Source organism: Cyclospora cayetanensis, unplaced genomic scaffold, assembly GCF_002999335.1.
Source record: "Cyclospora cayetanensis isolate NF1_C8 unplaced genomic scaffold, CcayRef3 CcayRef3_contig_273, whole genome shotgun sequence".
Taxonomy (NCBI): Eukaryota; Apicomplexa; class Conoidasida; order Eucoccidiorida; family Eimeriidae; genus Cyclospora; species Cyclospora cayetanensis.
Window position 1 is genome coordinate 4,305 of NW_020312229.1, and position 25,732 is coordinate 30,036.

A 25,732-nucleotide genomic window follows, 5' to 3' on the forward strand; every position below is an offset into this window, starting at 1 on the left:
AAGACTAAGGGACAGTATCGGGGGTTGCATGGGAGTTGGGTGCAAAGGCAGGTGCATATGTGTAAGGACGTCTTTCTTTCGACTGGTTGTTGTTTCTATGACGCGTGTGTGTGTGCGTGGGATATTTCTGTCTTCCTGTTCCCCGTTCTATTTCAACACGTTAAGCTAGACCCTGTATTGGCTCGCTCTCTCTGCTGCTACTTGGGTGGCACCTGCGAAAGCGGCTGTTGTTTGCGTTTGTGTGGTGCAGCGGCGGCAGCACCTCGCCGAGTACACACAGGAGAAGCAACGGCTGATGGCTGAGGCTGCAGCAAGGCGGAGAGACCGAGAATTGTTAGAGGCGCAGCAGCAGCAACAGCAGCAGCAACAACAGCAGCAACAGCAGTACTACGTAGACACGGCGATACAGCCTAGGAGAGATAGGCTTGCAAGGGAGTACGTAGAACGCGCAGCACGAGCTACCCACACACCGAAGATTGGCGGCGAAGTTCGGCAGAGGCAGAATCAGTGGGGAGTGCCGTCTGCCTCACCGGGAGCCTCGCAAGCTGCACCTCCAGGAGACACCGACAGACGGCCATTTGAGGAAAGGGAAAGGCCGTATTACAACAATCGCGATACGGAGACTTCATTTGCGGCCGACAGAGGAAGGGAGAGGGGCTTTTACGGAGGTGACAGAGACAGGGGAGGCGGCTTTTACGGAGGCGACAGAGATCGGGGAGGCGGCTTTTACGGAGGCAACAGAGACAGGGGAGGTGGCTTTTACGGAGGCGACAGAGATCGGGGAGGTGGCTTTTACGGAGGGGACAGAGATCGGGGAGGTGGCTTTTACGGAAGTGACAGAGATAGGGGAAGTGATTTCTATGGAGGCGGCAGAGAGGGCGGAAAAAGGGAGAACAGAAGAGGATGGGATGGAGGGGACCCATCTTTTAAGCAGGGCTTAGGAAGCAGAGGGTTTGAAGATAGAAACACAGGTGGCGGTTCATGGAGAGGGAACAGGGGAAGAGGTTCTGGCTCCTATTACTAGTATATGCATATATACCTACTAGATATGTATGTGTACCCTATGTCTGTATACGCATGCACATTTAAGCCTTCACATATATCAACGTCAACGGGCCAGCTGATGGCTGAGTTTCCTCTTTGTCTTAAGGCCGTTTGCGTTTATCTCGCATTTGATTAACGAGGGAATAGTACGTGTAAGTGGTCTCGTGGGAAGGTAGGAAGGAATCGATTGGAGGGGCTCACGTACGCACTTATTCATAAATCAGCAGGCAGCACAGGTTAGCTGTTGCGCTGGAGTGCAAATTGACAAGCTAGGATTTAGGGTTGGGGATATTTTGGGCGACGGCTGATACATTTGGGGAATTTTGGTTAAGCTGCGCCTCCACCTCTTCCTCTTCATTTGTTAGCTGCGTTCTGGCCTGCTCTTCTTCCTTCTCGAAGCGTTTCTTGTCTTCTGCTTCCTGGATTGCAATATTTAGGTATACGGGGTGTAAGGTCCCTATACAGAGTGCGGAGGTTTTCACTTCACCTGCAAACTAATGGGGTCGAGTCTCTCTCCTTCTTCCACAGGGATGTTGGGCACTGGCCCGTCATTCCTGAGCATTAGCGTTTAAACAAAGAATGTAGAGATTTAGGATTGAATATTATCATATAGCGCTTGAGGCGTGAACTTTTTCATTTGGGATGCAAAACTGACACCATGCGGTTATGCGCTGCCCATTGGTACTCTTGTCTTGACCTGCAGTCACTCATTAGCTTTCCGGTTGCAAAGGCTTCAGTTGTCTAGAACATTACTCTGCTTCTTCTTCTGCTAGGTCTTCAGTCGGATCACTGTTTCCCTGACCCATTCCATGAAATTTGCGTTGCCAAGTAGTGGCTCGCCTGTTGCTGTTGTTCTTACCTCGTTGGTTTCTGGGTTTTGCATGCAACGGAGAACACATGGTGCAGGTGTCAGTGCGCGGTTTCCTTCCTTAAGTAAGCCGTTGTGCTAATTTAAGGAAGGAAACATATTCATATGCACAAATTACGAGTATGCAAACATGGATGAAGCAATTGAAAACCTCACCCTCGTACCTCTTTGGTATGTCTTCGTTTAATGGCGGCAACAGGAATAATGAATAGGAAAACAACAGCATAGTGCATCTTGCACTGCCGCATCCAGCCAATACACAATCTGAACTTCAAGTGGAAACCTCGTGCGGATTTAACGGGCTTGAATCTTGGATGCTCATGACAGAAAGTTGCCGCCGTCTACCATGGGAGCTGCGTATACACCCTGAACACGACGTAAGAGCCACACTTATCATCGTAGAGCTTCATCTCCAAAACTCAGATGCAGCCTTCAAAAATTCATGTATTGAGTGCTTTCAACGCAATTGCTCCAGTTAATTACAAACGCGGCTCTAGTTCCCCTGAGCACCTGCATTCACATAGCAACGCGAATGTTCCACTTCTGCTTGAAAGTAATACTAGCCTACCGAGAAGCATGAGAAAAACTGTGAAATAACGATCTTGGGAAGCTGAAAGGCAGGTGGAGGGGGGGGGACCACAGTCAGAGGCTACAACAATCCATCCCCTATAGCGTAAATTCTGAACCGTCATGACGCACTGCTCTCTAACCCCTGTTCAGCAAGCCTCATGTATCCAAAAGCACACATATAGCCCCAATCAGAGTATAGAGAGCTAAGGATCACTGGGATTTATGGAGTTTGCCCTTCTCGCCTCCACCGCACCACATTCCTGTGGCACTTCTTCTTTCATTCCCACAAGGAGCCCGTATCCCACAGGTTTTCTTTGCAATGCTCCTGAGTCCATAATAAGAAAATATTTGAGGCCCCAAAACGAATACAACACTTAATAGGAGGCTCTTAGGTGCCCTCCCAACAAGCCTCCTTCGCCGTCTCCTCACTCCCACACTACAGTGATCCGCCGTGATAAAGAAGAGGGATTCAGAAGGTGGGCTTTGCCACACCCTCTACTTCAACCCTTCACACCCGGATGCAAATAGCGACCAGAGCGAATGCGCACAAACTTGTTTGTAGCGGGCTAAGCCACGCTTAAACGCCTTCTGCTACACTAGAATTATTGAACTAGGAATTAGTCAACGATTGCCTATTTGGTTTGTCTATTTTTATATGAATTTTGCAGAGAAATCGTAGACTCAGTACATTAGGGCGCAATGTTGTGAGCTCGTGAGCTAGATGCAACGTACAACTAGCTGTACATGGTTGAAATGCAGTAGCATGCAGCGGTGCACCATAGATGTCACTCTTGCCTCACGTTGGAACCCTGAGGAATACGCGCACGGGAAGGAGGGAGCTTTGCTGTTAAAGACTCAGTGGATTTCTACAAAGTGTGTATGATCGTTGGAGTAAAGCATCTCTACGAACACCCTAAATAGAGAGTACAGGCTGGACAAGTAAGGAGTCATTGTGAGAAGTAGTCAATAACTTTTAATCAAATCTGTATAGAATCAAAAGTTAAGTGCCTCCCTACGCAGACCCTGAGCGGAGCGTAACGATTATGTTGTGGGCTGAGGTACAGTTGACCTTTTCTACTGCACGAAATATAGCAAGACACATCGATACATGCAGCTATATCCATGGGAAACATGTTTTGGGGAGGGACAGTTGCCAAGGAATGTGAGAAATGCTATCCATGGCAAGTAGCGCGTCAGCGAAGCAAGGCCGCCTGCAGGCAACGAAGCCTACACCTGCACCTCCGTCAACCAATGAGGTGGTCCCCACACCGTTTCATTAGGATTTCCCATCTATTACTCCTTTGGTGCTGAATAGTCGTACAATACGGCACTTCTAGGGCTACCTGTGGTCTTCCGACTCCACACCTGTCATTTGGTTGCGCAGCAAAGTGTGCAAACTATTTTTGGGAATGCAAAACTTTTATAGGGAGCTAATACTGACAGTCTTGTGGCATCTGTAACTTCCATGGAAATCAAATAGTCCAACAAAGATCATTGACTCAAGAAAGGATGCCAAATATTCTTAGCCACCTGCCCGCAAGTTTGTCCGTATGATAATCCTTTAGTACACCTCGTGAAGCTGGCGAATTCATCAGGGACAAGCCTCCAGGCTCGAAAAAATAAACTGACCGCCGCTTATCATTTATCTACGCCTACCTCTGTTTAGCTTTGCCTGTGTATTCACGTGGATTATGCAGCTGTTACTGAGTATTAAGGCTACTGAGCATGGACTACCATATCCAGGCCCCGATCGGAAAGCGGCTCATTAGTGTAGACAGGGGATGTGGGAGAGCAGCACGTAGACAAGTATGCTGCGGCAACATAAACCCAATCACCACGAGAAGAAAGCCAAAAACAAACAATTGGAGTGTGTAAGCGCAGAGTCGCCAGTAGTACTGCAGAAGAACACCGTCGATGCTTTGTGTTTGTACCGATTCCGCACTTTCAGTCTTCTCGTTTCTTTTAGAAGTTACTCTTAAACTAATATAGCCACAAATCGGTGACGCAAGTTGTATGAAGGCTTGAGCTATAGCTATTGCTGCAGGCAGGGGACTTCCTCTGAAAAGAACCATCTTTAACATGCTTCCATCCAACAAAGTTGCTGCAAGGAGTGCTTGTCTCTCTTCATCTGCAAGGCACACAGCGAGGTGCATCTTCAACCGGTTTGTAACTTCATCGAGTCTTTGTGTATCCGCACATCCGTCGTACTTTTAGGGAAGGGAAAGCCTCATCCACTATTCCATAAACATTTGGTCGACTGTGCTCTCTTTCTACCCGCTCTGGTGCTGCTGCATTAACAGCTTGCAGGCCTGCCTCTGCCACCCCAACAGGCACTATGCCACTGTCGAGTCCCACGTCGAGAGGTTTTTTGGTCGCGATGTTCAATTTAGATCGCTGAATTACCGATTCACTCGATCGAGACCGAATAATTGCTGTAGGAAAACCTGCCATCTCACTACATCCACAGCCAACGAATAAGTAGGAAATAGCTGGATCGATGCACGAGGTACAAGCAACTAGAAAGCTGTACTAAAGGTATCCGTAGGGAGACAATGAATTCCAGACTCAATGCACACTTAATAAACTATGGTGTCTGCTTCTTCAGAGAGTTCCCTTTTTCCGTTCACCACAATCTAGAGCTAAATTTAGGGCAGACGGACACCTAGGGGATGCGTAGCTACACCGTTTAGGCCCTCGAAGCATTCCCGGCTAGTTGTACACAACATGTAGCGCCCACGCACACAGCATTCGTCATGTTGTATCAAGCTGGCGATACAATGCAGAAAATGTGACAAAAAAATAGGCAAGGCAAAATTTGGATTGTTGACTGAATCTTATCGACTATAACTAGTGAAACCGAAAGTGTTCAGGCGTAGCTTTTCGCCAGAGTTGGAGCTGAGCGCTGCAGCATTAAGCTGCAAAGAGCTTCTTTGAAGACAGTCAGATACTTTGTCTTGGACCAAGCCTAGAGACCTAGAGCAATCACTGGGCAATAAGCCTGCTGCTTGCGTGTGGACGATACACTAGAACTAGGTCAAAAAACACTATGCGAGCACGAAGCCTCTAGCCTAGCCGGGAGAGGGTGTAAAACGAGTCGGCCGCAAGTCAGAGCCATGAACCTTGAGGCAAAAACCCTGTCTAATGGACCTTTCGCTTATAATACCGTGTACATTGGCTTCCATGGTTGGGGGTACATGCACAGCCCCAAAATGAGCTCAGCCACCAACGACCCCACCACCATCCTGCCTTCCAGCTCCGGGCTTTCTTCTTAACAACCTGCGTAACCTCGAGGCTCAAGCAGCGAAAAACCCCAACGTTAAACTTTTAAATGTGCAGCTCAACGCATTTTACTCCCCTTGCAAGAACTTCAGGCTTTCTGCCTTCGTCGCTGCAAGGGCCCCCACTCCTGGGGGGCCCTACCACGTGTCTCAGCTCTCCAGTTACGCGCGTGTAACTTTCCCTTGAACTGCAGCGCCCCCAGCAGCAGCAGTATATGCGCTATACTAGACTTAAGGCAGCAACAACAACAAGGAAGGGCAGCTGCAGATGCTGTCGAGTGGCGTGCAGGTGACAGCGGCCCGCAAGGGCCCCGCTGGGGGGCCCCTGACCGTTGCAGATTTGCTGGCATCTGCGCATCGAGGTGCAGCATCTGCGGCAGAGGCAACGCCTGTAGCACTCCCCCTTTCTCCCGTAGCCTCGGGATTGCCAGCACAAGCTCAAGCACAGGGAGAAGACTTGTCTTCCTCTCTTGCTCTGTCAGCGCTTGAGCCGCTATCGGCTCTTGAACGACCTCCTACCGGAGCTCCTCCTGGAACCCCCATACGGAGGCTGATGATTGAAAGGGTCGTTCTGGAAAATTTCAAGAGTTACAACAAAAAGAGAGTAATTGGGCCCTTTCACAAGGTGGGTGTCTTCCTTATAGACCTCTCTCGCTTCTGGTGGAGCTGCTAGCTCCAGCTAATGGCCGCAGATCGCGCGATTAGGGCGTACCGAGGCTACTGCATAGGGGTCGAAATGGAGGTGGCAGCTGAGCGTGGTGCTACTCCTGCATGCACTTTTCACCTCTTCGTTGCAGCGTTTTACGGCCATTGTAGGCCCTAATGGTTCTGGAAAAAGCAATGTGATCGACGCGATGCTCTTCGTGTTCGGTCGGCGCGCCCAACAAATCAGACTTCGCAAGGTTACTGAGCTTATCCACAATTCTGCCGCCGCTTCTGCAGCAGCGCGAGCAGGAGACGAGGAAGGAGATCCCGCAAGGCCAAAGAAGAAGCATGCATCTGGAGATACAGCCGCATCAGAGAAGCAACAGGAAGAGCATGCTTTGATCGATAGAGCCAGTGTCTCTATTTTCTTTCAGGAAATCATTGACCCGGTACGCTGTACCAGAATTAGCAACAGAGGGCAGTTACAGAGGGGCATTGCATCTGGCTTCAAGTCATGTCTCCTTCTTTCTCTCCCTCCTGCTTTCTCTTTGTACGTGTATGTGTATGTGCATATGTATGTGTATGGGTATCTTTATTGGTATGTCTATACATATATATATGTATACGTATGACTAACTGTACGCTGTATGCACATATGTATGTACACACACATACATATATATATATATATGTTCAAGCACCCCATCTCTGTATGTATGTATGTATATGTGTGTATACATTCATGTATACGTGTGTACGCAAAAATCTATCTCTATAGGATCCCGATAGTGACGCTTATGAGGTCGTTCCCGGATCTCGGTTTGTAGTAGCCCGGGAGGTTACTAGGCAGGGGGGTGGAGCTACCAGTTTTTCGCTCAATGGAAGGAAGTGTCTTCAAAAAGAAGTCGTCGCTCTCTTGAAGGCAAAGGGGCTGGACCTGCAGAACAATCGGTTCCTCATCTTGCAAGGGGAGGTGGAGCAGATCGCCATGATGAAGCCTAAGGCAACGGTGCCTAGTGACTTCCTAGGCTTAGATCCCCCTTGATTGCTCGGTGCCCCTCTCCAGCCTCTCAGACTCTGCAGCTCTGTCGCCTCTTCTCTTGCGCTCCAGCACCTGGCCAGTCTTTCCCGAAAGCCGCCTGAAACGCGCTTGGTGCTGCTGCTGTTGCTGCTGCTGTCGCTGCTGCTGCACGGGGGGTGTTGTGTGGCGTTGGAGAATTTTGCAGCGCCCTGAGGAGACTGGACTCTTGGAGTTTTTGGAGGACCTAGTGGGATCAAATCGCTTTGTAGAGCCGATTGAGAAGGCATCGGAGCAGTTCGACGAGCTTTGCCAGCAGGTGCAGACAGCGATCTGTGGCGGGGAGGGGGACGGGGGAAGTGTGCACTGCAGTATTCACGAGGGGAGAGTCGTACAACGCTCGACACGAGTAGCCAGGGTAGGACAGTCCAAATCCCCAGCAAGCCACTGATACACGCATAAGAAGACGCATCATCTGAATACAGCAGCTCCTGGCATACTGCGGGTGTTGCTGCACAGTACCAGGAGAAGGCAAATCGAATGCGATGTGCAAGTACGGAGTTGCGCCGGCTAGAGGGTCCCAAGGAGGAAGCTCTCGAGTCTCTCAAGGCCGATAGACACGCTGCAGGGGCAAAACTCTTGCTTGCTGCCATTTTTAGGAGGGTGTGTTTACTTGTTGACGTCCACTTGCTGTCGCTGCAGCCCACGATCTGAGTTCGCACAGCAGCACCTCAGAAACTGCGCCACGCGTCTATATTGAAGGTCTTCCATCGTGCTGCTGCTGCTGCTTCTGCTTCACATTCACCTGATGCATCCTCCTGTGTGTCTCTGTCCATGCGCTTGTGACTGCTGCTGCTGCTGCTGCTGCAGAAGAGACGGCGCGAAGCCGCAGAGACGGAGAAGAAGCTGGCGGAAATAAGCAAGAAGCAGAAGGAGAGCGAAGCCGAGGTCGAAAGTCTTAAAGCCTCTTTGCGAAAGGTCTCACATAACACCTTGAGTTCTGTGTATGGTCGGCTGGCGAATCTGAAGCGCTTATTTGGGGGAAAATGCCTTTATCTCGTAGCTGAGTACTTCAGAGAGGCTAAGATTTATGGCTTTAGGGTGTGCCTGCCTGAGTGCTGTGAGCCTGCAGATAGAGGGGGAAGCAGCTACCCACGTCGAGCAGCTCAAAGCAGTGGAAGCGGAGTGTGCGACGGTACGTGCGCAAATCGCACGTCACACGGTACCCTATTACATCCATTGCCAGAAGCCTCAAGCTCGGCGAACTCTGAATGGCGAGCTGCAGGCTGTGAATGCGGATATTGCGCGGCTGGGGTGTCTTCAGGCTGAAAGAGCCTTGCAAAAGCTCGTGGTTCGCGATGAGGAGCTGCGGGCAGAGCTGGTTGGGGAGGTGTCTCGCCTGGAGGAGAAACGGCAGCAGTTAGCGCAGCTGGAGACGCGGCAGCAGCAGCAGCAGCTGCTGTTGCAAGAGCTTGAGGTGTCCATACAGCAGCGAGATGCGGCGCACGAGGCGGACAAAGTCAAGAAGGCAGAAGAGGCAGTGGAAACGGCAAAAGAAGCTGTTGAGCAGTATCAAGAGAGCATTAAAGGTCGGAAGGAGGCCTTTTGGCTGCAGGATCGCCCTTCGTTTTTCAGGGAGTTTAGTTTGCGTGTGTAGAGAAGCGAAATGCGTGCAAGTGTACGTGCATATACATAGCGAGGGGCTTGATTGTGCAAGCCTCGAGCACCAAGTGCTGGTGTCTGTACGGCACGCTGCAGGAGAGGTGCAGCAGCTGTCTGAGGCGCACGTCGCGGCAGAGAAGCTGCTGTTGCAGCAGCAACAACAAGTGGACAAGCACTTGACTGCAACAGCCAAGACCACATCTGCCCTCGAGATGCTCGAGAGGAAAGAGCGACAGATTAGGGAGAGGCAGCAGCAGGCGCAAGCGGCTCTGAAACAGTGTGCGGAGGCGAGTGCTTCGAATGCAGCTTCGCTGCAGCAGCAGCAGCAGCTAAAAGCAGCCACCACAGCAGACTTGGCGACGGTGCAGCGGCAGAAGAAGGAAACGGAGATGCACATATCGGAGCGCGAGCAGAAGCTGCTCGCTACAAAAGGCCAACTCAAACGGGCAAGCTCCCAGTGTCTAGCGTTGATCGTTGATAATATCTTCCCGTTGGGGATCTCCCCGCAGCCTCACTGATCCCCCCTCTCCTGCCCATGCGGTTGATAGAGCATCTCTAGCCTTCCCTCCTTGTTGTCTGCAACCGCCTTCTCCTTTGTGCGCCTTCAGGCAGAGCAGCAAAGACAGGAGACGCGATGCAGCGGCCGCTTGCAGTCTCTTCTGGCACAAGAGAAAAGACAAGGAAAACTTCGAGGGCTAATAGATAGACTCGGCGAGCTAGGCAGCATTGACACGCAGGTTCGCAAAGCCACTACGCTTTACCTAGAGCCTGCGCATCTCGACTTAAAAGCTAAGCATGAGCCGGGAGAGGAGCAGCCCACGCCTCCCTGCGAGACAGATTCACCCAGCGATTCTTCTTCTAGATATCCCAGGATTGCCCTTGTTGTGGCGACTCCGCGTTTTTCGCATGCGTCCACATGTTTCTTGTTGCCTCCAAGGAGGCATCGAATATACACCCCGACAGCTGCTTGACTATAAGACGCTTACAGAGTATGCGTTTCCTCTGTGCTTCTGCAACCACAGTACGAGAAGGCCTTCCTAGCGGCTTCGGGAGGCTTCAGCGGATTCTTCGTTGTCGAAGCTCCCGAAGATGCCACCGAGCTGTTCGCTCTGTTGAGAGCTCACGAACTAGGACGATGCAACGTGCTCGCTCTTCGTGTGCTCGTCAGTCACCTCTTATGTTCCCCGAATATTTTTTAATTTTTCTACCTCCTTTGAGGTCGCATCTTGGCGTTCTCAGCGTTCAAATCCAGCCCTTTCATGATCCCCTCATCATCCTCTCATCATCCCCTCATCATCCTCTCATCATCCCCTCATCATTCTCTCATCATCTCCTCATCATTCCCTCATCATCTCCTCATCATCTCCTCATGATCCCCTCATCATCTTCTCATCATCCTCTCATCATTCCCTCATCATCTCCTCATGATCCCCTCATCATCTTCTCATTATCCGCTCTTGGAGCTGGTCTATAGCCGAGCCGCATACACGATGTACTGCTACGCTGGTTGTGGCAGCGCAGCAGCCAGGTGTCTGTCCCTTCGCTACGTGTCTCTCTCCTGCGGTAAGGCGGGTGTGCCTCTTCGAAAGCCACGCTTAATTTCCAGCTCTAGAGGCACAGGTTCTCTGGTAGCGCGGTGTCATCCAATGCGTTGCGCAGGAGAAGGATCTGTCTCAGAGACTGGAAGAAGCAGATAGAGAAGCTGCTACGTGGAAAGATTCTTCGGCTCCCCGATTGCTCGACTTGCTGCGATTCTCGTCTCCCCGCCTTCGTGTGGCATTCTTTAAGGCTGTTGGATCAACTCGAGTTGCCCAAGACATGGATCATGCCTCGCACATAGCCTATTCTCTGAGACAACGAGGTAGGATCTGAGACTGCGAGGTAGAATCTGAGACAGCGAGGTAGGATCTGAGACAGCGAGGTAGAATCTGAGACTGGGGGGTAGAATCTGAGACTGCGAGGTAGAATCTGAGACAGCGAGGTAGAATCCTGAGACAGCGAGGTAGAATCCTGAGACAGCGAGGTAGAATCTGAGACAACGAGGTAGGATCTGAGACAGCGGGGTAGAATCTGAGACAGCTAGGTAGAATCTGAGACAACGAGGTAGGATCTGAGACAGCGAGGTAGAATCTGAGACAACGATGTAGAATCTGAGACAGCGGGGTAGAATCTGAGACAGCGAGGTAGAATCTGAGACAGCGAGGTAGAATCTGAGACAACGAGGTAGGATCTGAGACTGGGTGGTAGAATCTGAGACAGCGAGGTAGAATCTGAGACAGCGAGGTAGAATCTGAGACAGCTAGGTAGAATCTGAGACAGCGAGGTAGAATCTGAGACAACGAGGTAGAATCTGAGACTGCGGGGTAGGATCTGAGACAGCGGGGTAGAATCTGAGACAGCGAGGTAGAATCTGAGACAACGAGGTAGAATCTGAGACAGCGAGGTAGAATCTGAGACAACGAGGTAGGATCTGAGACAGCGAGGTAGGATCTGAGACAGCGAGGTAGGATCTGAGACAGCGAGGTTGCATTTTAGGCTTCACGAGTGTGAGTATTCACCTTGCATTAGAGGTATTTGAGGGGGGAGGGAGGTTCGCTTGACGCTAGGGTGTCGGGGGGTGCGAACTGCGGCTAAGATTTGCGAATGCGTTTTCTGCATGCGTTTGTTTGCTTTAGTGGTAACACTGGATGGGGGTTTGATTGAGCTGGATGGACGGATGGTTGGAGGGGGACTGGGGGGGGGAAACTGCAGCATTCGAACTGACGGATTTAAGGCGAGGGTGCCCCTTAGTATTTCTGAGGAAACAGCTGCAGAGGAACAACAGCAGGTGCAGCAGCTGCAACATACCCTGAAACAGCTGCAGTCAAGCCTACAGGAGCTTAAATCCAAGAGGGTGAGGCTTTCTTGTACGGTTACCAAGTGGTGCCTTCCGATCTACCGTATGATTTCCGAGCTTTTCCGAAATCAGGTCGGAGTGGCTGCGTCGTGTACAGTAAGCCACGAGAGATTACGATCTGCGCATTCATTTTAGAACCTCGGTCGTCGATTATTTCTTCGGGTATGTTTAGGACCAACTCGTAGAGACGGAGCGGCATCTGGAGAGACAGCGTGTGGAAGCCGAGTCAGCTCTAGAGCTCCTGCAGCAAGATATGGCAGCGGCGCAGCTTCATGTAAGGATTGAGGCTTCATGCTCTAGCATGTTAAGATGTACAGTCAGAGCTGCCTCCCGACCCTCTGTGGTTAAAGAGGAATGCTCACTGTTTAGGCTTTTAGGTTCCATGGTATGTGTGTGGATGAGTGTGTATATATGTGTGTGGATGTATATGTGTATGTGTATATGTATGTGTGTGAATGTATGTGTACATGTGTATACATATGTGTGTGAATGTGTGTGTATATGTGTATATATATGTGTGTGAATGCATGTGTATGTGTGTATGTGTATATATATGTGTGTGAATGCATGTGTATGTGTGTATGTGTATACATATGTGTGTGAATGTATGTGTGTATGTGTTTATATATGTGTGTGAATGTATGTGTGTATGTGTTTATATATGTGTGTGAATGTATGTGTGTATGTGTTTATATATGTGTGTGAATGTATGTGTGGGTATGTATATATGTGTGTAGAGGAAGGAGCTTGAGAGAAGGCAAAAGGCGGTTGAGTCTGAGAGCCTGTCTGAAGCAGAAAAGAAGAAGCTACAGCAACTCAAAGCGGAGGTAGTCTCTACCTACTTTTGACGAAAAAAGCTTTGTATCATCTCCCTTTGAGGTGGCTGTTCATGTCCTAGCTGTTTATCCGTGGCGCTCATGTTTTGTTGCAGGTGGCATCCGCTGGGGCTTTACAATCGACACTGCATGCGGCAGTTAAGGAACAAGAGTCTGTTGTTTCCTCTTTGCTACAAAAGCTACAAAATGCTGGAGGTGAAGAAATGCACCAGAGGCGAGCGAAGCTGCTGAAAGCAGAACGCGGTAAGCGCACCCCTCACCTCGAACCGGCCCGTCCTCCTATCTCAGCAGTTTACTGCGCACATGCCAAGTGGTGCTGAGTGGCAACGGGGGTTTTTGTAGAATAAGGAGGAACAAAGGAACCCAGGCAGACACAGACGCCATGCACAGGGACGGTGGCATCCTCCCTCGCCCTCTAGCCTTTTTAAAAAGCACAAGCATTCATTCGGTTCCATCTGTGCGCGTTTTCGCGTCAACATAGCTCCCCCCCTTTCCCCCCAAGTGCCGTGTTTTCGCCACGACAGGCAGCGAAAAGAGACGCGTGGGGATGCAGTGCACCATCGTGCAGCTGCCCTGTCTCCTCTGTCTTTGACGCCGCTGCTGCAGCTCTAAATCGCCTCAAAGAAGAGGCAGGAAGGCAGCAGGAGGAACTGGCAGCGAAACGCGCAGAGGCCCTCCGCACTGCCAGAGACGCCAACAGGCTTAAGCGAGAGATTCTGACGCATGAGGTGCGTGCTGCAAGTCGTTGGCGCTGTGGGTGTCTGATAACTGCGTGAAAAAACGAGCAGCATACCTGCCTTCCGAGTAGACAAACGGCGAGGCAACAAGCCGCTTTGACTCTACCAAACTGATCGCATGGCGTGTTTCCTTCAGAAGCGGACCGAAGGCTTGCAAGAGGCTCTCGCTGCTTTAGAGAACGAGGCCAAGGACGTAATCGAGAAGCAAGAGGAGACAGCGCAAACAAGGCAGACGCTCCAGCGGCAGTTGCAGACGCAGCAGCGGCAGCAGCAGCAAGCTGAGGAGGCGCTGAAAACCAGCAGCCTCGCATCGGTGAGACGTTCTTGCACGTCTGGATCTCGAGCATGGCAATCGAGGCTGAAGCTATAGGGCTTGGGTTCCCCTCTATGTCAGCTGCACTTCATGCCTGCATGGCAGAAGCATATGACGACTCCAGACCTTTTACATGCAGTCGCTTGGCTTGCTGCAGTCCTTTTGGTGTGTAATATGCGTGTGCACCCCAGCGCTCCTTGTTCTCTGTGTATTGCGTGAAGAGTAATTGCTGCGTTTGAGTTCTACTGCTTGTTCCTCCCCTCAAGAGGCGGATGCGACTTGTCGCCGTTGCTGTTGCTGCCTCTATCGTCGTGTGCTGCTGCAGCTGGAGACGCAGCATGCGCAAGAAGCGTTGCAGCAGCAGCTGCAGCAGCTGCAGCAGCGCGCGCAGCAGCAGCAGCAGCAATTTACGGGTGCCCTGCAGCGCCTAGTGGAACTTGATGCCTCGATTCGAGCAGAAGAGGAGGAAGCCAAGGAAGCACAACAGCAGCAGCAGCAGCAGCAGCAGCAGCAGCAGGAGCAGCAGCAGCAAACCCTAGCGCTGACGGCCGGCTCTTTGGAAGAAACCATGGAGAACGAGGAGGCTTCGACGCAGAAACAGCAGGATGAGCACGAATCAGGGAAGGAGGATGTAGAGGAAGAACTATCTGAAGAGCAAACGGCGATGCTGCAGCGGCTATCATTAGATATATGCGAGAAATCCCTGTCCAGGTACACCTCAGAGGACGTTGCAGCGCTGCAGCAACAGCAACAGCAGAAGCAGCAGGGGTCTCTGCACGCGCTGCAACTCTATGCACAGAAGCGGAGGGAGCTTCGAAGTAAAGAGGCAGAAGTTAGGGAGGCAGCGACTCTGCGTGAAGATGCGAAGACTCACCTGGAAGCCTTGAGGGGCCGAAGGAAGGCAGAATTTGTAGCGGCCTTCGCTGTAATTGCCGCGAAGCTGAAGGAAACATACAGGGTGAGGAGAATACACACGTCTGAACGGGAGCCTCTAACGGTGTTTGGCTGCACAACTTGCATATCCGAAGACCTCTCTGCAAAGCTTCGTTCCATGGAAGGGTCGTTTAGGCAACTACTGCCTCCTGAATCAGAGGCAGCCTCACAGGCGTCCTCGTCCTGCTTCCTTGATCAGTGCGTTGTCACACCTTGTTTTATCGTGCATACATATACATATATATATATACATGCTCCCTGAGGCCTTTTTCTGCTTGCAATGTGCGGCTTGCATCTCTCTGCGCCTGTTGACTATGACGCTCGTAGATGCTAAGTCAGGGAGGAGATGCCGAATTAGAGCTTGGCGATCCAGCCGATCCTTTTGCTGAGGGCGTGATCCTTTCTATTCGGCCCCCGAAAAAGAGTTGGCGGCAAATTCAAAACCTCTCAGGCTAGCCTGCTGCCCTTTACTCCACTCACTCCCCCATGGCTCATCCACGCTAAGAGCCCATAGTCGTTACAAAGCCCCTTTTTCGTTTGCAGACGACTCCACGCGAGCCCTTACACTTTGCTTCGTCCTTCCCCGGAGCATCCATCTTCGACTTCCCCGCCTTCATCGGGAAAGTATGGCTCGGGCCTTGTCTTGTGCGCCATGTTTTTGTGCACAGGGGGGGAGCGTACGCTGTCTTCACTCTCTCTGGTGTTTGCACTCCACCACTACAAGCCGACCTGCGTTTACTTTCTTGATGAAATTGACGCCGCTCTGGATCACCGCAACGTCGCAATTTTGGGAGCCTTTGTCCTGCAGAAGGCGAGGGACGCGCAATTCATTATTATATCCTTGAGGAACCAGCTTTTCGAGCTCGCCAACAGACTTGTCAGCTTTCGCTGTTGCTGCTGTGCATGATGATCGTGATCTCGAGTTTTTGTTGGTGGTGTTGCTGGCGACCCCCTATTACAATGTTGCTCCCACTGCTGTTCGTAGCCGCTCTTAAATCCTAATCATGGTAGTTGCCGCCTGCTATATGGCCTCATAGGGCCTAAATGCGCGCAACCGAGGACTTTTCTGAGGCAAATTTCTCCTTGCCTGTCAGACTGCCATGTATATGTATTATACATAGCATATATTGTATATGTATGCCATGTATTTGCCTGTCAGACTGCCATGTATATGTATTATACATAGTACATATCATATATGTGTGCCATGTATTTGCCTGTCAGACTGCCATGTATGTGTATTATACAGAGTATATATCATATATGTATGCCATGTATTTGCCTGTCAGACTGCCATGTATGTGTATTATACATAGTATCTATCATATATGTATGCCATGTATTTGCCTGTCAGACTGCCATGTATGTGTATTATACATAGTATATATCATATATGTATGCCATGTATTTGCCTGTCAGACTGCCATGTATGTGTATTATACATAGTATATATTATGTATGTGTGCCATGTATTTGCCTGTCAGACTGCCATGTATGTGTATTATACATAGTATATATCATATATGTGTGCCATGTATTGTATATCGTACATAGCATACATCATATATGGGCACATATATGAGGCTTTTTGTCTCCAGGTCGGGATCTACAAGACCTTCGATGCCACCAAGTCTGTCTCCCTCGATCCATCGCGGCTGGCAGCCGATGAGTCCGAGAACCAAAAGCAGCAACACCAACTGGACACATGCGGGGGAACGCCTGGAAATTCCAGTGGGATCTCTCTCGCACTTCCTGCACCCCCCTTGCTGCCAGTACTACCTGGACTTTAAAACGAGCCTTTAGGAGAGTGTCTCTTTTCTTGTTGGCGCATTAGGACCTTCGCTATTCCTCCGCAGAACATCGATGAAGCACGGAGAATAGGCAGTACCCCTAGCGCTAGTGCCCGTATCAGTAGCAGCAACGATGGGAAAAATAGTGAAAGTTCTACCAGCTGCAATACTGTTTGGTTACGTGGTGTGGCGCATTTGACGTTCTACACACGAGTGGATTGAGCTTCTGCACGAGCGTCTAGGGCGAGGCATCAGTCTGCACGAGAACCCTTGTCGCAAACATCGTTGAGTAGATATGCCTAAAATTGATAAACGCTCTCAAAATCAGAAAGTTCGAACAGATGACTGGACTGAGAAGGCCCTACGGGGAGGACGGCTTGAGTCATGGCGTCAACTGGTTTCCTCGCTCTACTATGGCCCTACAAAAAGTACTTTGCTTCTTTTGTGGAGTTGCTTTCTCCTATGCCTGCTTTGTGGTCTGTTTGCTACTGCATGACGGCTTAATTGCAATCGCTCTTTGTTCATGCGCGCATGTGCAGCTTTCTGCGTAAGTATAGTTGCAAGCGTTTAATACATGAACGCAGGTGTATTTTATGCGACCTGCATAGAGTACAAGTATCTGTGGCAGCGCTTGTATAGTCAGTGATGCATGGGCGTGCGATTTTAAACCTAAGCAAACTGTTGCAGTAGCCGGTATACTCTGTATGCAGATTGGCTGCCTGGCGCGCACTATAACGTAGAAACAGCAGCAACTCCGTATCAAGATGCATGGATCTCGTCCTCTCTCTACAATTAGTCTCACGATTCCATTCACTTCTGAAAGTAGACTCAGATCCAGCAACAGCTGCAAAAAAGTTTTGCTTTGGCACCTACACTACACGCGTCGAAAATACTTCGAGTTAAGTCGCAGCACAAGCTGCCCTACTGACAACCACCGATTGTTTTACCGTCCCATCCCTTCTTAGTGCGTATGATTCTGCACAGTTGGCAGGGAAAACGGCAGCAGCAGTGCTGCAGATACACGGCCCCCTGGTGCTATAATAAAGAGCGCACTGTCTAGTGGTCTGCCGTTTAGTGCAGCAGATGTCAACCTTTGGTGCATGCACTTTCTTTAGATCCACGAGACAGTGCCTTTCAAATATCGGCAAAACTCTGCTGTCCAAGTGGTAACAGCTAAGAGCAGTGCATCAGCCGTGCGACTAGAGCAGCATCGCGATGGGCATAGGCAGGCCCTTATTCAGCCAGCTACTGTGGCATATAGCAGCAGCAGGGCAGTTCATTTTCTCTCCGTTGCGCACTTGAAAATCTGTACTGATATTCGAAAACAGCAGGCTGAACGCGCCTTGCCTTAGAGCACTGTGTCTGCTCTCTGTGTGCCGTTTTCTACCGCAGCTCCAGTTGTCATGCTACTGCTGTACGTGCTGCTCCAACTAATAATACTTATTGCGAGTCTGCTTCTGATGGTGCTGTCCCTAGGCAAGGCAGGAATGGATGCTGGCTTGCTCCAAACTACATGCACTGCGTCAACGCAACAGCAAATATGCCTTGCTAATGTTGGCCTGATCACGCACCATCGTCACTTAGCACTACTAAAATATTCAGTGAGTCATGGAGCTGTGTGTTATAGCTGAGAAGGCTTCACCCAGGCACTCACACCTGAATATGTGAAATTTAGCTAAAAGTTCTGCATGCTGATCGTAGGACTTGAATTCCTGCAGATTTTAGCGGCCACACAAAACGTTTCTTCGGTGTGACATTCCGTCTAGGGTCGGCCCGATAGGGTGCTCACACAAAAGCTCTACGGCAGCCTTGAAAGGGCCACGTCAATTGCTTCTTCAAAACCCTTTCGTGTGTATATGCCCCTGCCCGACGACGTTCCAGTACGAGGGGCATAGACCAACAGGCGAGCAGGTGGCTGCATCCTCTATGCCCACGAGACATTCTCATTCTGTGGCACGCAGCAGCGTAGCGGAGGGCCCAGTCAGTCCTGAAGCATCGACGGGTGGAGGACTGAGAATAATCTGTTGTATCTTTTGGGGAAGCAATTACCTTAAACCCCAAAATTGAGAGGGAAGGATTGGTTGTTTTGCAAAGCTCAGATTTTCAAATTTTTTTTGAGAGACGTAGGCAGAGTGAGATTCTATTCGGGGATCCTAGGACACGTGCACCCACTCCCGGCGTAGCTGGGCATGTTTAGAGGATGCAGTAGGGTGCACCCAGTAAGTTTTTCTCATTATTGGACCTTGAGGAACAAGGGTTAGGAGATAAGGAAACCTTTTGGAGCATTATAGTGGCTGAGCGAGAGTGGTTGCTTCATGAAACTGTACGGTTTTTCAAAAGTAGCGCCCCTTGTAGAGCCTCCGAACGGAACTCACGCCAAAAGTTGGTGGAAGTTTTAGTGTACCAATAAGGCTTTCCTCTCATAATCTCGTTTAAGGGAATTCTGGCATCATGAAGAGAAGAGAGCTGGAATGCCCGTTAGGGTACCGTTTGAGCTCTGCGCGAACTCACGCGCAGCTGCATGCAGCAGCTGCAAGCCTTCAAACACAGCTGCTGTAACTCTTAATAGTGTGAACTTACCCTACTTCAAGCCCAAGCGAATAAAGGAAGAATAATTTAGCATGTCAATTTACTCGTGAGACCTGAGCGAAGTCAGTCCACTAGAAAATCCTTAAGTGGTCTGGTCCACCAAGTGGAGCGTTACACAAAAATGAGGTGTACATTCAGTGGCCACGCTGGGCAGAAAGCTGAGCATTACATGAGCCAAACCATAGTCAATTATAGCTGAATCTTGATTCGTGCTAGTGTCATAGTTTACTCCACTGTATGTAGCATATACCGCTGCACTGTGACTGTGATTGGCGAATATGAAAAAATATACAACATCTGTTGCTTCACTTTATGAAAAGGAGTGTTTTAATGAATTAAAAGTGTGAAGCTGTTGCATAGATGCTTGTGGGCTGCACTGCGATCCGGGTGTGCCTGCAGGGAAATGCTGGCCTCAAACCCGTAAAATTCGTACTGCTGGCTCAAATGATTGTCCAGGCTGCCTGAAATTTGTGGTATTGGCCAGACGGCGTACAACACTTTAAATTAAGAGGAGTGCTTGTGGTGGCAGACGCTGCGTTATGTAAGATGACGGATCCACATCGCTTTTGCAGACCTTCCCCCACGTCGCTATTCACCACTTGCTGGTTCGAAGTTCGTATGCAGCCAAGTGAGCGTGGACAAGTGCCCGTCAAACCGTATATTCTACCTATTGCAGGTGCGATTGGCACGACAGTTTCGCTGAACAGGTTGCTTTTTTGCTTTTCGGAGTTTTGCACGACTCATTTTTTTAACGCTGCTTGCTCCTTCCGGAAACGCCACGAGCACGCTGCCATCTAGTAGCATTCCCCGCTGGCTGCGTTTTAGCAGCTTTTGCGGTTTTACGCATCTTGAATATACAATAACTTTGCTTTGTTGAAAGCATACTCAAAGAAACGATGGCAGAAACTGAAACTGTGACTGAAATCAGCGACGCGTCCGCCATTGATGGCACCCTGGAGGAAATAACCGCCTGGCATGATGAATTACCTGTTGAAGACTATCTCATAGATGATAGCACAAGAACCACTGACTCTAAAGCGATATGGAACGCTTTGTGGCATCGGCGTCGGGCCTTTCTGTTGCTGGGTGTGATTCTTCTTGCTGCTGCTGTTGCGAAGTTCGCGCCCGTTCACTTTTTGGGGATAAAAAAGGTTGTAAATCGCAATGTACAGCCGGAAGAGAGAGAACAAACTTTCATCGCAACAAAAGATGGCTCCCAAGTCGAAAAACCAAAAGCCCACGCAGAAGGTAATCCCCCGGGAACAAACCACTCCGAACAAGTAAAAGATATCTCGGATAAAAGGGACACCAAGCAAACAAAGAATACCAAGATAGAAACCAACTCCAAAAAAACAAAAGATGCCTCGGAAACAAAGAACCTCGAGCAAACAAAGAATACCGAGATACAAACCAACTCCAACAAAACAAAAGATGCCTCGGAAACAAAGAACCTCGAGCAAACAAAGAATACCGAGATAGGACCCAACTCCAAAAAAACAAAGGATGCCTCGGAAACAAAGAACCTCGAGCAACCAAAGAATACCGAGATACAAACCAACTTCAACAAAACAAAAGATGCCTCGGAAACAAAGAACGCCAAGCAAACAAAGAATACCAAGAGAGAAACCAACTCCAAAAAAACAGAAGATGCCTCGGAAAAAAAGAACCTCGAGCAAACAAAGAATACCGAGATAGGACCCAACTTCAGCAAAACAGAAGATGCCTCGGAAACAAAGAACCTCGAGCAACCAAAGAATACCGAGATACAAACCAACTTCAACAAAACAAAAGATGCCTCGGAAACAAAGAACCTCGAGCAAACAAAGAATACCGAGATACAAACCAACTTCAACAAAACAAAAGATGCCTCGGAAACAAAGAACGCCAAGCAAACAAAGAATACCGAGATAGGACCCAACTCCAAAAAAACAGAAGATGCCTCGGAAAAAAAGAACCTCGAGCAAACAAAGAATACCGAGATGCAAACCAACTTCAACAAAACAAAAGATGCCTCGGAAACAAAGAACCTCGAGCAAACAAAGAATACCAAGAGAGAAACCAACTCCAACAAAGCAGAAGATGCCTCGGAAAAAAAGAACCTCGAGCAACCAAAGAATACCGAGATACAAACCAACTCCAACAAAGCAGAAGATGCCTCGGAAACAAAGAACCTCGAGCAACCAAAGAATACCGAGATAGGACCCAACACCAACAAAGCAGAAGATGCCTCGGAAACAAAGAACCTCGAGCAAACAAAGAATACCGAGATACAAACCAACTCCAACAAAGCAGAAGATGCCTCGGAAAAAAAGAACCTCGAGCAAACAAAGAATACCGAGATAGGACCCAACACCAACAAAGCAGAAGATGCCTCGGAAACAAAGAACCTCGAGCAAACAAAGAATACCGAGATAGGACCCAACTCCAACAAAGCAGAAGATGCCTCGGAAACAAAGAACCTCGAGCAAACAAAGAATACCGAGATACAAACCAACTCCAAAAAAACAGAAGATGCCTCGGAAACAAAGAACCTCGAGCAAACAAAGAATACCGAGATAGGACCCAACTCCAACAAAGCAGAAGATGCCTCGGAAAAAAAGAACCTCGAGCAAACAAAGAATACCGAGATACAAACCAACTCCAACAAAGCAGAAGATGCCTCGGAAACAAAGAACCTCAAGCAAAAACAGAAAAGCCGGGTATTCACAACTCTAACAAATGGCAGCATATTTGGTTCAAAGAACCTCAAGCCAAAAGAGGATACCCCGGTACGACACACATCCAAACAGCCAGAAGGTGATAGCACGCCAGGAGGGAACTCCGGGGTACAAGATAAGAGCCCTTCAACAAGCACAAAGAAGAGAGGAAATGTCCGAAAGTTGAATTGATCTTCAAGAAAACTCTCTCTCAGGATCTAGAAATCGTACCGATAAATCCAAAGCTTCTTTCTCACAGGAACAGCCCATAGATGTATCCGCTTCGCCGCAAAGGACGTTCAAAAATGCTCGCCCTAAAATTTCCGTGTGTGTTTGGGGCGACACCCACGGCGTTGGTGCCCCCCTTCAGCAAACGACATTCCAGCAGATCCAGAAGATCCAGGATGAAGTACACGCTGATGACGTGATTGGCTCAAAAAGGGATCCAAAATCTGTCATTTTGGAGGACTCACCCCGCAGAGCAACGCTCCTGCATTCTATAGAAACAGAAGCTTCTCGAGACAAGCCAGAGTCAGACGATGATGAAAGGACTGTATCCTCTTGAAAGTTTCTAGGAATGCTTACAGAAGGAGCGGCATAAGAGGCAGCAGAAGTCACTGCAAGATGAGTTCAAATTCAAGGAGAAGGCTCATTGGTTGGCAAAGGGTATCTCAGCGTTTAACTATATCACGCTTTTGCAACAGCTTCAAAATTCTCTATCCAACACACTCGTTCAAGAGGTCGTGCACATTTACCCAAATGTGTCGCTTGAAGCCATAGGTTTAAGCCCATTCCTTGGGCAACTAGCACGTGGACATGCTGAGCGCATAGATGGAGTACACATCAAAACCACGAGCGATCTGTTGCCGTACACTGCAAACGACTGGAACAAAGAAAGTGCAGAAAAGACTGTCATAAATATTGTCATGTAGTATAACGCGCTTCCGTCCATATTAAATGGCCGTGTGAAAGGTTCTGCCCGTCAATCTCAACTGCAGACACTTGATCAGTAGTTGATGTGACTTTTGCTTGTATGCATCAAGGTCGTGCTTCGGACAGCCACGACTTGGCAGTCAGCGTGTAGTATCAATGCTTGATTGGAAGTTGTTTCGATTGTACGGTTCGATTACGGCGCTATGCAATCTGTTGCAAAAGTGCGGGAGCGAAACACTTCGTAAAATGCTGCTGTGCTTATGTGTGTTCCAGTTGGCTATGCTCGAGTTCTCGAGGTGCGGAAAAGGCACAGCCATTTGCAGTGGTGTTACCCTTACATTACGCACAGAATATCCATGAAGGTGCAAGCAACCGGAGGGGGCACTCATGAAGTGCAAAGGCCTGCATCTGCTCATGTTTGTGTAGGGCTTTGAGGCTGTGCGTCTTTCTGTCGAGACATTAGGTGATGCATTGAACCAGGTCGGACATACTCCTCGGGTGAAAAGCCCCTTGGCTTATCTCCTTGATGGCGTTGCATTGACAAAGTGCAGACATGGCTGAGATTGTTTTCGTTAACCGAACTCGTAAGTATAGCAACTTTTTCCGTATGCTTGCTGGGAAAGCGGGTGGGTTAGCGGGCTGGTATACTACTATGCGCTATATTTGACTGAGAATTAGTAAAGAATCGATTGATTGGTGTGCCCGTCCCCATATTTTGGCCGTTGCGGAGTACTTTTGGCTTTATGCAAGAAGTCGTGCAAGGCTGCGTACGTGTGCACTTAACAGATCATGCAACTAGCTGTGATCGCTCACATTGCTCCTAGAATTCAGGTAGACTCATCCCAGCTGTCCTTACCTTGCGGGTTGTTCACTCTGAGAAGCGCGGTGACGAACAGAGGCGCTTCTCTTCAAAAACACACAATAGCTTCCTATCCAATATTTGTTGAGTCTACAGCTACCTGTCTCCTTACGGAGCCCTTAGATGGAGCTTTACAGTTAGGAGCACATATAGTTGGATGCATCTGTTCCTCATCCATCCACTAGCTACTTAAGCAGTGATGTCAGACTTTCCTTCAATAGTTATTTGCTTTTAATCCAGTCATTTGGTAATGCAGTTGTCAGCTTGTCCTTGGCAACCGTCTGGAAAGAGCACCTTCTGGCGACATGTGTAGAACGGGTGCACAATGCCGGTTGGGGCAGCAGAGGCAGGCCTGCAAGCTTAGGTGAACACAGGAGTTTTACAGCTGGTACGAAGGCATAAGTTGCCAGCCGATGAAATGTTTATAAATGCGTCGAGGAGCCTACACCTACCGCGTGAGTGGGACGGCCGTGAGATGGGCAAGTACTCGAAGATCTCATTAGCCGGTTACAGATGTGCCTCGCTATGTACCTTGCAGATAAAGAAAAACACGTTCTCATTGGGCGTATTTATTGGGCAGAGGATCACTTTAATGCTGGCTCTATTTGGGTAGCAGAAGTCGTCTGGCTGTATGGAGTACTATACTTCAAGCCTTTGAACACGCCCTGACTCATCGGTTTTTGCCTGTAGAAGCCGAATAGCAGGCGAAGAACTACTGTATAAGCTGTAGCAGGGGGCTGTAGTAAGAGACTTTGGAAAATCGACGAATATGAAACCTTGGTTCACTGGGACCACAAAGTAGACAAACAGCCTGTGGTATACCTCGGGCATACCCGAAGTGGCTCGTCAGGTTGTTAGAGGATGGCCAGAGACTTAGCAAACGCACAACCCCGGTGGCACTTTTACAATTAATAAATCAATTGATGTGTCAAAAAAGATTAAGAAAACGGTTGTTTTTTTGGCTAGAAGGAAAGAGCCGAATCAAGATTCAAAGCCTGCGCATCGTGGCGCTGTTTTCCCCGGCCTACCCTCCGGTTTGAGATGGGCGAGAAAGGAGCATCCGAGGGCACCCGGACTCATAGAAAGCTCCAGCAAATTCCCACCAGCATTCCTGCTTCTGCTATGAGATACCGGGTCAGAATGGAAACCTTCAAAGGCATACAAAGGCCAAAAACTTGAGCAACAGTACTGGACAGAAGCAAGATTCTTGGCGGGTTAAACAGGTGCATTGAAGAAACGGAAAGACCCCTGGGAGTACGGCACAGTGAAGAAGCTTACGATGAAGTCAGCAGCGAATTGGAGACCTATCACGGTTCAATTCTACCCCGATGCAAGCTGACAGCAATGACCAGGAATTGCTAGCGTTACTTGGCGCTCCATGTGAGTTGAATCTGTTACTTGAGGCCCGCTCAATGGATATCGCAGGCTCTAAGACTCATGTTTGCTGATGGGCGGCACAACATGCGGAGTGGCAAGGCTACGGCAGTTATCTGACCCTTTTGATCAGAGTATGACTTGATCAGCGTGGTCCATGCTTTCTATGTTGGACCCGTGCACGATTGGGAACTCCTAGTTATGCAATGGGTGACCCCATGAAAGGCACCCGAGCTGCCAGATATGCGATTTAGAGTGGCTGGAAGCGCTAGAAAGAAGCAACATCTGGTCTTCTCAAAGATAACCTTATCTATGGTAAGTGGGGTAGAGTCGACATCTGGATCGGGCTCTTTAGCAGAAGATTCGATCGAATTTTTAGCGGAATAGCAGCAGGAATAAGCAAAACATCAAGGAGTTTACGGAGGTGCTAAGTAGTGGCGAGTTGCCAGCAGACTTGCCACGTCCTGGCCGTCCTACGCAGCATTTTGGGTTAATCCCCGATGCAGCCCGAAGGTGTGTTCCGCGGCATCGGAAGCCTCCATGAAACGAATGATTGATTGAGTGGCGGGCGTATACTTCGTTGATAATGGCAAAGTGCAGGAGTAAACTGGGGTATTTGGGCATAGCTAGTGTTGGTGCAGGAAAGGACGAAAAATGGCGCGCGTGCTCTAGCATCAAGCGTGTGAAGCAG

The 25,732-nt window shown here is 49.4% G+C and overlaps 1 protein-coding gene across 1 annotated transcript; it reads left to right on the forward strand.

Annotated features, from left to right (window-relative positions):
• The first annotated feature begins 295 nt into the window (after positions 1-295).
• LOC34619651 (structural maintenance of chromosomes protein 4) lies at positions 296-16,590 on the forward strand. The gene is made up of 21 exons (XM_026338543.1): positions 296-384; positions 6,310-6,385; positions 6,558-6,701; positions 6,798-6,854; positions 7,184-7,414; positions 7,632-7,742; positions 7,943-8,086; positions 8,487-9,012; positions 9,182-9,273; positions 9,327-9,558; positions 9,698-9,822; positions 10,108-10,248; positions 10,718-10,946; positions 11,761-11,864; positions 12,913-13,127; positions 13,320-13,523; positions 13,713-13,827; positions 14,634-14,825; positions 15,128-15,251; positions 15,469-15,677; positions 16,399-16,590. The coding sequence occupies exons 1-21, from the start codon at positions 296-298 to the stop codon at positions 16,588-16,590; spliced, it is 3,552 nt and encodes a 1,183-aa protein (XP_026194328.1).
• The last annotated feature ends 9,142 nt before the right edge of the window (positions 16,591-25,732 follow it).